General features: G+C 38.4%; 1 protein-coding gene across 1 annotated transcript; it reads left to right on the plus strand.

Annotated features, from left to right (window-relative positions):
- The first annotated feature begins 4,971 nt into the window (after positions 1–4,971).
- OR1L22 (olfactory receptor family 1 subfamily L member 22) lies at positions 4,972–5,904 on the plus strand. Its single transcript, NM_001389942.1, has one exon. The coding sequence runs from the start codon at positions 4,972–4,974 to the stop codon at positions 5,902–5,904; it is 933 nt and encodes a 310-aa protein (NP_001376871.1).
- Positions 5,905–15,439: the final 9,535 nt, after the last annotated feature.

Genomic DNA, 15,439 nt, shown 5'->3' on the forward strand with positions numbered 1-15,439 from the left:
TTAAACAACATCATATCAATAACCTCAGATATGCAGATGGCAGAAAGTGAAGAGGAGCTAAAAAGCCACTTGAGGAAAGTGAAAGAGGAGAGTTAAAAAGTTGGCTTAAAGCTCAGCATTCAGAAAATGATGGCATCTGGTCCCATCACTTCATGGGAAATAGATGGGGAAACAGTGGAAAGAGTATCAGAGTTTATTTTTTGGGGCTCCAAAATCACTACAGATGGTGACTGCAGCCATGAAATTAAAAGACGCTTACTCCTTGGAAGGAATGTTATGACCAAACTAGATAGCATATTGAAAAACAGAGACATTACTTTGCCAACAAAGGTTCGTCTAGTCAAAGCTATGGTTTTTCCAGTAATCATGTATGGATATGAGAGTTGGACTGTGAAGAACGCTGAGCACTGAAGAATTGATGCTCTTTAACTGTGGTGTTGGAGAAGACTCTTGAGAGTCCCTTGGACTGTGAGGAGATCCAACCAGTCCATCCTAAAGGAGATCAGCCCTGGGTGTTCCTTGGAAGGAATGATGCTAAAGCTGAAACTCCAGTACTTTGGCCACCTCATGTGAAGAGTTGACTCATTGGAAAAGACTCTGATGCTGGGAGGGATTGGGGGCAGGAGGAGAAGGGGACGACATAGGATGAGATGGCTGGATGGCATCACCGACTCTATGGACGTGAGTTTGAGTGAACTCTGGGAGATGGTGATGGACAGGGAGGCCTGGCATGCTGCAATTCATGGGGTCACAAAGAGTTGGACATGACTGAGTGACTGAACTGAACTGAACTGAACTGAAACACCGTATGTCTTTTAATGAGTGTTCTTATTTGAAATGTGTCTACAACTCTTGGTTTGAATTTAATTTGTAGCTCCATTAAAATTGTAGAGTTAAAATAATATGCTAATAAATTTACTAATAAACTTACTATTAATTATTTCTTTACTCTTTGCTATATAAATAAATGTCTTTGTTAAATTTTAACAATTCAGTTCTTAGCATATCTGAAACCAGACCTATCTTCTTAACCACCAACTTTAGCTCTTTCCTATGACTGTGCTAAGTGAAGTTGTAAGAACATATTTCTCCAATTTCCCAATCTTTCTCTTACTAATTTGTAAAGGAATCTATTCTTGTTAAATATAAAGACTTGGTCATAAGGACATTATTCAACTTACTCATGCTCAAGATACTCTTGGAAATTAGGGAAAAAGCAGCTCTCATTTATCTGAAAACCTACTTACTTCGACTATGGACTAAATGATTCACTCATCTTGACATTTTGTTTTCAATTTTATTGAAGTATAGTCAGTTTACAATGTTGTGTTAATTTCTGCTGTACAGAAATTTGACTCAGTTATAAGCATATATTTTTCATATTCCTTTTCATTATGGTTTATCACAGGAAATTGAATATAGTTTCCTGTGTTCTACAGTAGGACCTTATTGTTCATTCTTGTATTTTTTTAAATTGATAACCTATTATGTGTAGGGATGAGCTTCCCTGGTGGCTCAGCTGGTAAAGAATCCACCTACAATGCAGGAGACCTGGGTTTGGTCGCTGGGTTGGGAAGATCCCCTGGAGAAGGGAACAGCTACCACTCCAGTATTCTGGCCTGGAGAATTCCATGGACTGTATAACCCATGGGGTCACAAAGAGTTGGACATGACTGAGTGACTTTCACTTTCACTTACGTGTAAAGCATTCTGATGAGTATTAAGGATATACCAGTGAAAAATAATGAATTGTACCCCTAATAGATCCTCCATTCTAGTGAGGATTAAAGATCAAACATAATGTCAAGTGTCATGTAATTAAAAGAGAAGTACAGTTACAAATGAGGGGAGTTTCATTGGCATTATTCTACATCATTGGAAGGACTAATGTTGAAGCTGAAACTCCAGTACTTTGGCCACCTGATGTGAAGAGCTGGCTCATTTGAAAAGACCCTGATGTTGGGAAAGATTGAAGGCAGAAGGAGAAGGGGAGGACAAAGGATGAGACAGTTAGATGGCATCACTGATTCAATGGACATGAGTTTGGGTAAACTCTGGGAGTTGGTGATGGACAGGGAGGCCTGGTGTGCTGCGGTTCATGGGGTCGCAAAGAGTCAGACACAACTGAGCGACTGAACTGAACTGAACATATGGATGTTTGAAACTATAAAAAGGAAGAGGTTCATTCCTGCCTCCCAGTTTGGAGACAGTATGCTGATACTAGCTCAAAACGTCAGTCTGAATCCAATTTCTCCACTAAATCATTATCTTCCACATGGGAATTCAGTGTCCTGCTAGTTCAAGAATATTCCTTTTCTCTCTGCTCTAACCAGACAAGGTCAATTTCTTGGGGTTCTGACAATGTTTTTGTTCTGAAATTCCACCAAATTCCTTATATATCTTACAACTATATCCTTCCTGGAAATACATCCTCAGAGAAGGTACCAATCCCTCTTATCTTCCATAAAATCTCTTCATCTTTCCAAGTCCTCCACTGCTTTTCACTTTTATCTCCTAGGCTAATTGTTTTGAAAACACTGAAGAAACTTTTTCAGCTCTTTTTGTATATAAAGTACAATAGGGGATCAGGAAGGAACATGTAACTGTAACTTGAGCTTCCGAGAGCTCAGACTGTAAAGAATCTGCTGGCAATGTGGGAGACCCAGGTTTGATTCCTGGGTCAGGAATATCCCCTGGAGAAGGAAATGGCAACCCACTCCAGTATTCTTGACTGGGAAGTCTCCTGCACAGAGGAGCCTTGTGGGCAACAGTCCACGGGGTCACAAAGAGTTGATTATGACTGAGCAACTAACATTTTCACTTTCAACTTTAACTTAAATACATAAATGTGAGATAGCTAGATATATATAGCATTTTCTTTTTCTATTCATCCATCAACGGACATTTAGTTTGTTTCCACATTTTGGCTATTGTAAATAAATCTGAAATGAACATGAAATGTTCATTTGTGATGAGTCATCTCAGAGATTTTGATTTCTTTTCCTTTGGCCATATACTCAGAAATGAGATTGTTCAATCTTTTTAAGGGACTTGCATGCTGTTTTTCATAAAGACTATATCAATTTACATTCCCACCAGAAGTGTTTTGGGTTCCTTTCTCTCCACATCCTCACCAACACTAGCTGTCATTTGTCTTTTGGATAGTAGCCATTCTAATAAGCATGAGGTAATATTTCATTGTGCTTGTTACCTGCATTTCACTGATGATTATTGTAGTGGAGCGCTTCTACTTGTTGTCTATTTGGATGTCTTCTTTGGAGAAATGCCTATTCAAATCTCTTGCCAATTTAAAAACTGGGTTATCTGGGGGTTCTACCACTAGGTTCTGTGAGTTTCTTACATTTTTTGGATATTAATTCCTTATCAGATATGGCTGAAAATGCTTTCTCTCATTCCATAAATTGCCTTTCATGTTGTCGATTGTTTCCTTTTCCAGAAAAGTACAGGCATGCCAAGAATTTTCAGAAACATGGGCACAGACAGGGCTACTTGGAGAAGAAGGCATGAAATATTCACTTGGTTCCTTAGAGGAATACCTTACTTTCTCAAATATAATTGAGAAAAATGACTGCCTTTTACTTGTTTTCCAAATTGAACTCCAGGGACTTGAAGACAGGGCACAGGACAAAGGCTCGGAGCTTGTCACTATAGTTCATCAGATGGGAAGAGCCCTGCAGATACCCGCAAAGGAATCACTCAGATTCAAGAAGTGTTTCTTAATGATCAGGTAAGGGCGTCTGCATCTATGGCTGATGTAGTTCTAGGGACAAATTCACACTTAAAAATAAATAATTTGCACATATACAGACAACAATGTTAGAATCCACAAAGTGGAGGCCTAGCATACAGTAAAAAATATAAAATAAAGAAGTTCTCCGTCCATGTCACGCTGGATCTGTGTCTCTGTTTCCATCTTCTCTTCTCAAATAATAACTTGCTGAGGCAGGAAGGATATATGTACAACAGTAATGGGAAAGAAAAGCTTGTATGATAATATCAGAATTCAGCATCCAAAGTCCAGGATGAGTGATGGAGGAATCACACAAAGTACAGATAATTCAAAAATGGACAAGTAATTACCCAGAAAAATTTGTCCACTAAAATTTCTAAACAAAGACTTTTTCCTGTGCCCCAAACTCTGTCCAAGCCCTACTACAATGAACCATGTTTGGCAGAAACCAACAAAATTCTGTAATGCAATTATCCTTCCATTAAAAAATAATTTTTTTATGTTAAAATATCTATTTATTTATGCAATGGTGATAGTCAGTGATGATTTTTTTTGCATATTTCCAACTCTAATTTTTTTTTATGTTCCCTAATTCTTTTTTTTTTAGATTTTATTTATTTTTTTTTACTTTACAATATTGTATTGGTTTTGCCATACACCATGGCAGATGCATGTTGATGTATGGCAAAAAATAATTTTTTTTTAAAGAGTGAACTCTAAGGTAAACTATGGGCTTTGGGTGATTATGGTATGTCCACGTAGATTCATCCTTGTTAAAAATGTTTCACTCTAGTGAGTGATGTTGATAATGCACAAGGTGATGAATGTGTGGGAGTAGGGAATATATGGGAAATCTCTGTATCTCCCTCTCAATTTTGTTATAAACCTAAAACTGCTCTAAAAAATATGATTACTGAAGAATGCAGATGTTAAAAAAGGAATTCTCTATCTCTGTCCATTTCTCTCTCTGGTCTTACTACCCCTCTTACAACCCTATTTTCCCAATGTCTCTAAGTAGCTCAGAAACTAAAAAGGAGGTGGAAAAATACATTTCACTCTGAATTCTCCACATTATTGGAGGAAAGAAACATCACAGGTAAATACTGTACTTACCATATCTCAGTGAGGATAAAGCTTAAATGTACTAGGAAAATGCATGCTTCAGATAAAAGGAGAATCTATTAATTTATATTTTACTTCTCTTTAGCAAAATTAAAACCATGAGATGGGACAACATATCAAGTCCTTCTGAGTTTATCCTACTGGGGCTCTCCTCTAGGCCTGAGGACCAGAAGCCTCTATTTGTCCTCTTTGTTACTATCTACCTGGTCACTCTGATGGGAAACCTGATCATTATCCTGGCCATCTATTCAGATATTCGTTTACAGACCCCCATGTACTTCTTTCTGAAAAGCCTGTCCTTCGTTGATATTTGCTACACAACAGTTATTATTCCAAAGATGCTGATAAACTTCTTATCAGAGGCAAAGACCATCCTCTATAGTGAGTGCATGACCCAGGCATACTTCTGCCTCTCCTTTGGAAATGTAGATAGTTATGTCCTAGGGGCCATGGCCATTGACCGCTACGTGGCCATATGCAAACCCTTTCATTACATCACCATCATGAGCTATAAATGTTGTGTCCTTCTACTGATAATCTCCCTCACCATCCCATTTCTTCATTCACTCCTTCATGTCCACTTGCTGAATCAACTCACCTTCTGTGCCTCCAACATTATCCATCATTTCTTCTGTGAACTCAAGGCAATGCTGAAGTTGTCCTGCTCATCTACATATGTCAATGAGATAGTGATAAAGACAGAAGGACTGTCTGTGGTGATGGCCCCCTTTATGTGCATCATTATCTCTTATCTGAGGATTCTCACCACTGTTCTGAAGATCCCTTCAACTGCCGGGAAGTACAAGGCCTTCTCTACCTGTGGTTCCCACCTCACCATGGTGAGCCTGTTTTATGGGAGCATCAGCTATGTCTATCTCCAACCTTTGAACAGCTACACCGTCAAGGATCGGATAGCAACAGTCATCTACACTATGTTAACTTCCATGCTAAACCCTTTCATCTACAGTCTGAGAAACAAAGATTTGAAACAGGGTTTGGGGAAACTGATAGGTAGGATAAAGTCACAGTGACATGGGTTTTATGCTAAGTCTTGGGCAATTCTGCAGATTCATATTGCCTGATTGCAAGTTCTTGGTGTTTGTGATCAACTGAGAAATATTAGTAAAGGTGCTTCGTGAATGATGGGAAAATATTAACTGAATATAATGTTTCCCCTGACATTTCCTACATTGAACCCAATGATATCCATCATTGTTGCTGTTTAGTGGCTAAGTCATGTCTGACTCTTTAGATTATTATATAGGAAAACATCAAAGTATGTGATAGTTTAACAGTATTTTGAACTATACTGAGGTAGGGAAATTAATGAATACATACATTGTTTATGATGGAAAATTGACACAAGGTCTTTGAAATGAAATTTGTCAATATATATAAAGTACACCCTTTGACCAGAAATGCCATCTAAAATTTTAGCCTACATTTGTACTTGCGGAAGCCAAACAATAGTAGCTAAATATCTATCTACTTGTTTCTTATTATATACACATATATTTGAATGCTATAAAAAAAAGAAGCTGTTAAAATGAGTGAACCTATATTCATTCCTCCAAGAAATAATTGTATGTGCTTATTATGTTCAAGCAGTGTTCTAGGTGCTAGGATACAACAGTGAACACAGAATCCCATCATGGAGTGATGCTCCAGTGTGAAGTTTAAGTTTTCCATTTACTGACATACAACGATGTTCAATATATATTGTGAATTGAAAAAACTTAAGGAACAGAACCATATGCATTTTTAGATATGTGGGTGAGTGGATGTGAATGATTGTAGTGCACAGACTGTCTATTTTCTGGATGCTTACCTAGAAATTGCTATTTGGTCACCTGCCTCTGGATGGTTCCAGGACAAGAGAAAAACTTGTTTATCACTCTTTAGTCTTCAGCACTGTTTGAATTTTTATTCATACATATTTTTAATACATAAAAGTTTTAAATAGCTACTTAGCCACCTAGGCTTTTTATGTGTGACTAATTTCGGACCAGATCATCATGCCCAGATTTCTCTTCCGCAAAGATATCTTTCATGTAGATTTGGACTGACACAGACTTCCTTCCTAAAAGTTCATGATGATGGTCAGGTGGTCACATTGCATGCTTTTTTATGTTGCAAATGACATCATGTTTTCCTCCAATACATCATCATAACCATTGGCAAAGGTCATAAAGAAGTTGTAGGATGTTGAGATATGAATAATAAATATTTGTCATATTCTCAAGACTCTGGTATAGAGCACTCAAAAATGTTAATAGCTATTATTGTTGTATTAGTGGCTAGATTTATTTACCTATCTGGGTACACTCTACTGCATATTTCAACATGCTGTTGTTAAGTCCTGAAGTTGTGTCTGACTCTTTGTGACCTCATGGAATTGCAGCACACCAGGCTTCCCTGTCCTTCACTATCTCCCTGAGTTTGCTCAAACTCATGCCCATTGAGTTGATGATGCCATCCAACCATCTCATCTTCTGTCACCCCTTCTCCTCCTGCCTACAATCTTGCCCAGCATCAGGGTCTTTTCCAGATCCCAGTGCTAATCCAAGTGTGATCAGTCTGAATCTTTTTGGCCCCATAGAGTATAGACCACCAAGCTTCTCTGTTCATGGAATCTTCCAGGCAAGAACACTGGAGTGGGTTGCCATTTCCTACTTCAAGGGATCTTCCCAACCCAGGGATTTGAACCTCCATCTCTTTCATCTCTCCTGCATTGGAAGGCAGATTCTTTACCACCTGGGAAGCCCATGCTAATAAAACCTTCAAAGAAACAAAACAGATATATGAAGCTGTCTAGAAACAACTCATTAAAAGTGGCATTTATGAATTGTTAGCTAGCTGAGTTTTGATTTAGTATAATGTTTTAATTTTTCTGCACCAAAAACTAAATTCTTCATTTTATTAATGGTTGCTTTTAGTGGCTCAGAGGTTAAAGCATCTGCCCGCAATGCGAGAGACCTGGGTTTGATCCCTGGGTAGGGAAGATCCCCTGGAGAAGGAAATGGCAACCCACTTCAGTATTCTTGCCTGGAAAATCCCATGGACAGAGGACCCTGGTAGGCTACAGTTCATGGGGTCACAAAGAGTTGGACACGACTGAGCGACTTCACTTTACTATCTCCTTATATAAATGGACATGATCTTCATTAGCATGGTTGAAATTCCAATATGAAAAAAGATTAAATAAAGAACTGGATTAGAATTGTATAACGCCAATAAAGGTAATTCATTCATCAATGTAACATTATTCATCAATTACTTTATTTTCAGTTTAAATTGTTAGTATAGTTTACATGACATTTAATTTGTAAAAAACTTTATTTTCTGTTGTTTGGAGAGCTGGAGTTTATAAGCAATATAAGAATTAAGAGTAAAGCTTGTTTTAAATTTATACATATTAAGTAACATCACAAAAATATACCTACATAAAAATAAAAATGTACATATATTTGTTGTAGTTATTTGTGTTCTTCCTTTAAAACAGACGTTCTGATTGTGTGAGCTTGAGAGACTCTGCTCTTTCACTTCGTTCAGATCTCTGCTCAAATATTCCTCTCTCAGAGAGCTCTTCCCTGACTGTGCTTTCTGAAATACCACCTCCCCTGTCACACTGTGTTCACTTGTTGTACATTTTTTTACAATGCCCCATGTGGCTTTGGGGTGTATTATATTTTTATTTGTTTAAAATCTGTCTTTCCTCACTAAAATTCAAACTCTGTGAGTACATGTGCTTTATTTTATTTAGTGCTGTATTTCTAGAACTTAATAAAGTCCCTGGTACACAGCAGACCTTCAGGAAATATTTACTGCATGAATGAATGGAAGCATTCCTTATAGTTCTGGGTGGAGCTGGAATTGAATGAATTCTTCATTTTGGACTCCTCATGAATAGCCACATGCAAAAGAATGAATTTGTACCCTAATCTTATACCATATACAAAAATCAACTCAGAATGGCATAAAAACTTAACTGTAAATCCTGGAACTGTAAAACTTCTAGAAGAAAACACAGAGAAAATTCCCTGACATTGGTCTTAACAATAATTTTTTTTAGTGTGACATTAAATGTGTAGACAATAGAAGCAAAAATAATTAAGCAGGACTGTTTAAACTAAAAGGTTTCTACACAGCAAAGGAAACCATCAACAAAATGAAAAGGCAAGCTACATAACGTGAAAAATATTTGCAAACCATACATCTGATGAGGGGTTAATATCCAAAATATATAAGGAGCTCATACAACTTTGTGGAAAAACAAGTAACTCAATTAAAAATTGGGCAAAGCACAACTGAATACTTTTTTTCCAAAAAAGACATACAAATATCCAAGGGGTACATGAAAAGATGACCAGCACCACTATTAGGGAAGTGAAAATCAAAACCATGATAAGTTATCATCACACGCCTGTTAGAATGGTTATTACTTTAAAAAAAAGAAAAACGTTTTTTAAGATTTAAAAAAAGGAAACCCTTTTACACTGTTGAAGAAATGTAAGTGGGTAAAGAATCTGCCTGAAATGCAAGAGACATAGTCTCAGGTTCAACTCCTGGGTTGGGAAGAGTGGGCATGGCAACCCACTCTAATAATCTCATCTGAAGAATCCCACGGATTGAGGAACCTGGCAGATTACAGTCCAAAGGGTCATAATGTTTGACAGAAAACAATAGAATTCTGCAAAGCAATTATCCTTAAATTAAAAAATAAATAATAAACTATAAGCAAGGTAAAAGACAGCCTTCAGAATGGGAGAAAATAATAGCAAATGAAGCAACTGACAAAGAATTAATCTCAAAAATATACAAGCAACTCCTGCAGCTCAATATCAGAAAAATAAACAACCCAATCAAAAAATGGGCCAAAGAACTAAACAGTCATTTCTCCAAAGAAGACATACAGATGGCTAACAAACACATGAAAAGATGCTCAACGTCACTCAGTACCAGAGAAATATAAATCAAAACCACAATGAGGTACCATTTCACACCAGTCAGAATGGCTGCGATCCGAAAGTCTACAAGCAATAAATGCTGGAGAGGGTGTGGAGAAAAGGGAAGCCTCTTACACCATTGGTGGGAATGCAAACTAGTACAGCCACTATGGAGAACAGTGTGGAGATTCCTTAAAAAACTGGAAATAGAACTGCCTTATGATCCAGCAATCCCACTGCTGGGCACACACACTGAGGAAACCAGAATTGAAAGAGACATGTGTACCCCAATGTTCATCGCAGCACTGTTTATAATAGTCAGGACATGGAAGCAACCTAGATGTCCATCAGCAGATGAATGGATAAGAAAGCTATGGTACATATACACAATGGAGTATTACTCAGCCATTAAAAAAAATACATTTGAATCAGTTCTAATGAGGTGAATGAAACTGGAGCCTATTATACAGAGTGAAGTACGCCAGAAAGAAAAACACCAATACAGTATACTAACGCATATATATGGAATTTAGAATTATGGCAACAATAACCCTGTATACAAGACAGAAAAAGAGACACTGATGTATAGAACAGTGTTTTGGACTCTGTGGGAGAGGGAGAGGGTGGGATGATTTGGGAGAATGGCATTGAAACATGTATAATATCATATATGAAATGAGTCACCAGTCCAGGTTCCATGCACGATACTGGATGCTTGGGGCCGGTGCACTGGGACGCCCCAGAGGGATGGTATGGGGAGGGAGGAGGGAGGAGGACTCAGGATGGGGAACACATGTATACCTGTGGCGGATTCATGTTGATATATGGCAAAACCAATACAATATTGTAAAGTTAAAAAATAAAATAAAAATGAACAAAGAAAAATATTTTAATGTTAAATAAAAATGAGTAGGACATTGCTAAGCAACTCGGTACAAGCACTACTATGAAAACCTATATGGAAATTCCTCAAAAAATTAGAACCACCATGTGATATAGCAATCCCATTCTTGGTTTATCTAAAGGAATTGAAATCAAGATCTCAAAAAGATACCTGCTGCACTCCCATGTTCCATGCAGCATTATTTATAATAGCCAAGATATGGAAACAACCGAAATGTCCATTGACAGATGAATGGATAAATAAAATGCAGTATATACATACAGTGGGATATTATTCAGCCAAAACATTTTGTCATTTGTGACCGTGTGAATGCAAGAGGATTATGTTAAGCGAAACTATCCAGACACAGAAACAAAAACATTTGCATGATCTCACTTAATGTAGGTAGACTCTAAAACAGCCAAACTCAGAGAAGCAGAGAGTAGAATGGTGGTTTCAGGGATTAATAAACAGGAGATGCTGATAGGTAAAGGTCAAAGGATAAATGTTTTGGATATCCACTGTAGAGCATAGTACCTATAGCTAACAGTACTCTATTGTATGCTTAAAATTTTCTAAGAGGGTAGGTGGATCTTATGTTAAGTGTTCATCACCACCATCATCGTAGATGGTGTGGGAGGAAACTTCGGGAAGTATAGAACATGTTTATGGCCTTGGTGTTGATGGTTTCACAAGTGTGTGAAAGTGAAAGTGAAAGTGAAGTCGCTCAGTCGTGTCCGACTCCTAGTGACCCCATGGACTGTAGCCCACCAGGCTCCTCTCTCCATGGGATTCTCCAGGCAAGAGTACTGGAATGGGGTGCCATTTCCTTCTCCAGGGGATCTTCCCGACCCAGGGATCGAACCCGGGTCTCCCACATTCCAGGCAGACGCTTTAACCACTTAGCCACCAGGGAAACCCCTTAACCCCAAAGTAATCGAACTGCATACACTAAATGTCTGAAGCTTGTACATGTTAATCACACCTCGTCCCTGGCAGTACTGTGATCAGAATCTGCCTAACAATGCAGGGGAAACAGGTTTGATCCTTGATCCAGAAAGATTCTACACTCTGAGGAGCTAAGCCCATGTGCTGCAACTTCTGAAGCCCACACACCTAGAGCTTGTGCTCTGTCAAGAAGGGAAGCCACCACAATGAGAAGCCCATGCACTGCAAGGAAGAGTGTAGGGAATATGCTATGCACAAGCCTGTACTACAATAACAGGGCTTCTTTGAAAAATAAGAATGACTTTCTCATCACCCCCATGTGAAGGGCTGGGAGCAGTAAAAAGTACATCATGGAAAGACATCTTGAAAACAAGATGTTGAAGTATTGATGTGACCAATGGAAAACCATTAGTGACTCTTCCCATAACCAGAGACTCGAGGGAGGTGCTGAGAAAGGGCATCACTAGCCGAAGAGTCATGACAGGCTTGAAGGTTTGACATTGAGGACTGTGCATTGTATATATTTAATCCTGATCTGAGAGTGTAAAGAACAGATATCTCTAGAGCACTGATAAGGAAGTAGATGTTAACAATAAAAGGCATGCAAGGATTAGGATCTGGGCTTTTGCCTGCGAATGGCAACTTTATTTCTGAGTCTTCTTTTTCTTTTCTCTTCGGCAGCGCCGCTCTCTCAGGTCAGTTCGTTGTTGGGCTGGTCCTAGCAAAGAGAAGCCGCCATTCACCTCAACTACAGAAAGCCCGTAAGCAGCAGTGAAGACTCATTGCAGCCAATAAATAAGTAAATATTCATACCTCAATAAATTGCTTTAATTTTTTTAATTGAAAGATAATACCTACCTTATTAGTAGGATAAAAATGAGTCAGTTCTTAGAAAGCAAATGAAACAGCTCCCATAATAAGCACTTCATAAATATCTATAAAAATTTGTGAATAAATGAATTTTTTGAAAGACTGAAAGAAAATAGGACAAAATGTTACTGTAGTCAATCCTTTTGGGTGATGGGAACATAGATTATTTTCCCATTTGTACTTTTATATATTTTATTTCAAATTACCACAAACAAAATAATGAGGAAATACCGTGATTGTTTATTGAGGAACTGCTATCTTGGACAAAGAAAGGTATTGGGTGACACAAAAGTTGGTAGAAACTGCCTCTGTTTTATATTCCACTGTATCTCTAGCACCTAGTACAATTCCTGACATATGGTAAACCTTCAAGAAATATTTAAGAATTAATTGATTGGAGCAATCAGATGTTAACAGGCATAATTACTGATCTCAAGGAATATTCAGTCTAGTGGGATATAGCTTAAATTTATAATGTGCTTTTTAAACCTTAATAAGAAATAGTTCATATTTTTTGCAATATGATTTATTTGAGAATTGTTATTCAGCAAACCATTTTTGCTAGCATCATGAATAAGCGGTAGAGTGGCTGGTTAAGAGCACAGAGTCAAGTATGAGTCAAATAAATTCATGAGAAATTTTAAAAATTGATTCAGTCACTTCCTAGTTGTGTTACATTGGGCAATATATTTCACCTCTCTGAGTTCAGACTCCTCATCTTCAAAGTAAAGAAAATAAGGCCACCTACCTTATAAAAATGATGTAATAATTAAATGAGATACTACATTTGCTTCAGTTAGGGGAGTGGATAGCACAGAGAAAGTACTCACTAAGTGATTAATTTGTGACATTTCTCTCTTTTTTGGCTGTGCCATGAGACTTGTGGGATCTTAGTTGCCCTGACCAGTGATTGAACCTGAGCCACAGCATTGAAAGCACCAAGTCATATCCACCGGGCCACCAGGGGATTCCCTAATTTGTGACTTTTTAAATTAATGTATAAGCAGTCAGGGACTTTCCAGGTGGCTCACTGGTAAAGAATCCTCCTGTCAATGCAGGAGACACAGGTTTGATCCCTGGGTCAGGAAGATCCCCTGGCAAAGGAAATGGCAACCCATACCAGTATCCCTGCCTGGGAAATCCCATGAGCAGAGGAGTCTGGCAGGCTACAGGCCATGGGGTTGGAAAAGAGTCGGATACAACTTATCAACTAAACAATAAGCTGTCAGACAAAGAGACTGAGTTCTTACTTAGAATGGAGGGCCCAAGTGTTAAAAGAGGACAGAAGACAAGCCCAGTCCAACGGTAGACCACCAAGCAAAGTGTCCTGGAAGAGGCCAATTTTAAGCCTCCCAGGTTAGGCGTAGTAGATGAAGGTCAATAAACAAAGGCATGATAGTATAAATGGGTAAGGGGGCGATGAGTCATGAAGAACAGGATATTCTTGGGTGATGGTTGTACTGGGAGAAGGTGTAATTTGGGTCCTACCTTGGGAATTCTGCAGTGCACACAAAGTGAGATGGCCCAAATGGAACGTGGAACTCAAGATTCCGTAAAGCATAAAATATATTCATTCACCTGGTGGTTTTCCTGACTGGAAAACCAAGGGTCGTACATCAGTATTTTACAAGTAGACCTGGGAACGGAAGAGTAAAGAGTAAATTCTGGCATCTAAAGTCTTCACCTTATGAATTTTTATGTTCTGAAGTTCTGAGAACATTACCCAACCAGGGGCTTCTTCTAAGCCTGAGAGATGGGAAATTACTGATGGCATCAGACGTTCAAGTCTTTATAATCTAAAGCCATGTGGACCCTGAAAAAATGCCCTCCCACCTTATATATTGTCTTTTGGTGTGAACAGTACAGAATGATACTAAGGATGATACTCAGGAAGTTTGGGAGAGCCAGTTACTGTGATCTCTTTTGGGCCTGAAGGAGCTGAGTCAAGAGGATGATTTCCAGGACAGAATGAAAGCACTGACACTCCCCAGCCTCCTTGGGGAAGAAACTCCAAAAGTTCAGTAGCTGTTGCCTTGTTTTCTAGTGTCTCCTCCATCTGAACTTCAGGGACTTCCTGAAAGACTCAAAGGATGCTCCCTTGAGAGAGGGTGAAGTCTATGAGTGTCTACAGTGCCCTTAGCATGTGGAGGGCCCAGAGGAGGCAAGAAAGACACCTTTCAGATTCATGAGGGTTGAAATCCTGTCTAAGATCAGGTGCCTTTCCTGTAGTTTTTCTGGGAGGCCTGTAACTAAGACAGGAAACTGGAAAAGAATTGCACCAACACAAACAAGCACATGCCATTTTAGATCAGGGGTTGGGCACCAAGAATGGGATTGATTTTATCGTTAAAAAGAAATGTTTTTTATTATCCTATGATCTCTGTCTGCCTATCTTTTATGTCTTCCTGCTTATTGTTTCACTCCAATAAGGTTTCACCAAAGAGTGAAGAGCGTGGAATAATTATTGGGTGATCTCCTATTCTGACGTCCTTTTCAGATGATTTTCAACATCCAGAATCATTGACACAGAGAGAAACATCTGAATTAAAGAAAATCATCATTCTGTCGGCTGGCAATTAAACAGGAGAGCAAACTACTGACCACACTTCCATGAATTAGCTCCTGAAAATCCTCAAACGGAAAACAATTTTTCCACTCTCATTCCCTCTCCCTGTCTCTCTTCTCTTTCCCTTTTCTGTAATACTTTTGCTTTACAGTAGAAAACTGAAAGGAGGTTAAAGTATGTATTGATTTCTGAATTTTCAACATTAATAGAAAAAAGCTACAGTCCAGGTAATAGTAATATTCTTAGTTGTTCTAATTGCTGATAAGAAGAACAAATAGAAAAATTCTTAGAATGTATCATATGTTGGAAGAGTCTTTCATAATGATGACTTGTCTTTAGGTAAACCCAAGACT

The sequence above is a fragment of the Bos taurus genome, chromosome 11 (genome assembly GCF_002263795.3).
Source record: "Bos taurus isolate L1 Dominette 01449 registration number 42190680 breed Hereford chromosome 11, ARS-UCD2.0, whole genome shotgun sequence".
Lineage (NCBI taxonomy): Eukaryota > Metazoa > Chordata > Mammalia > Artiodactyla > Bovidae > Bos > Bos taurus.

Coding starts and splice junctions, on each gene's coding strand:
- OR1L22 (NM_001389942.1), top strand. CDS start 4,972: ATGAGATGGGACAACATATCAAGTCCTTCTGAGTTTATCCTACTGGGG.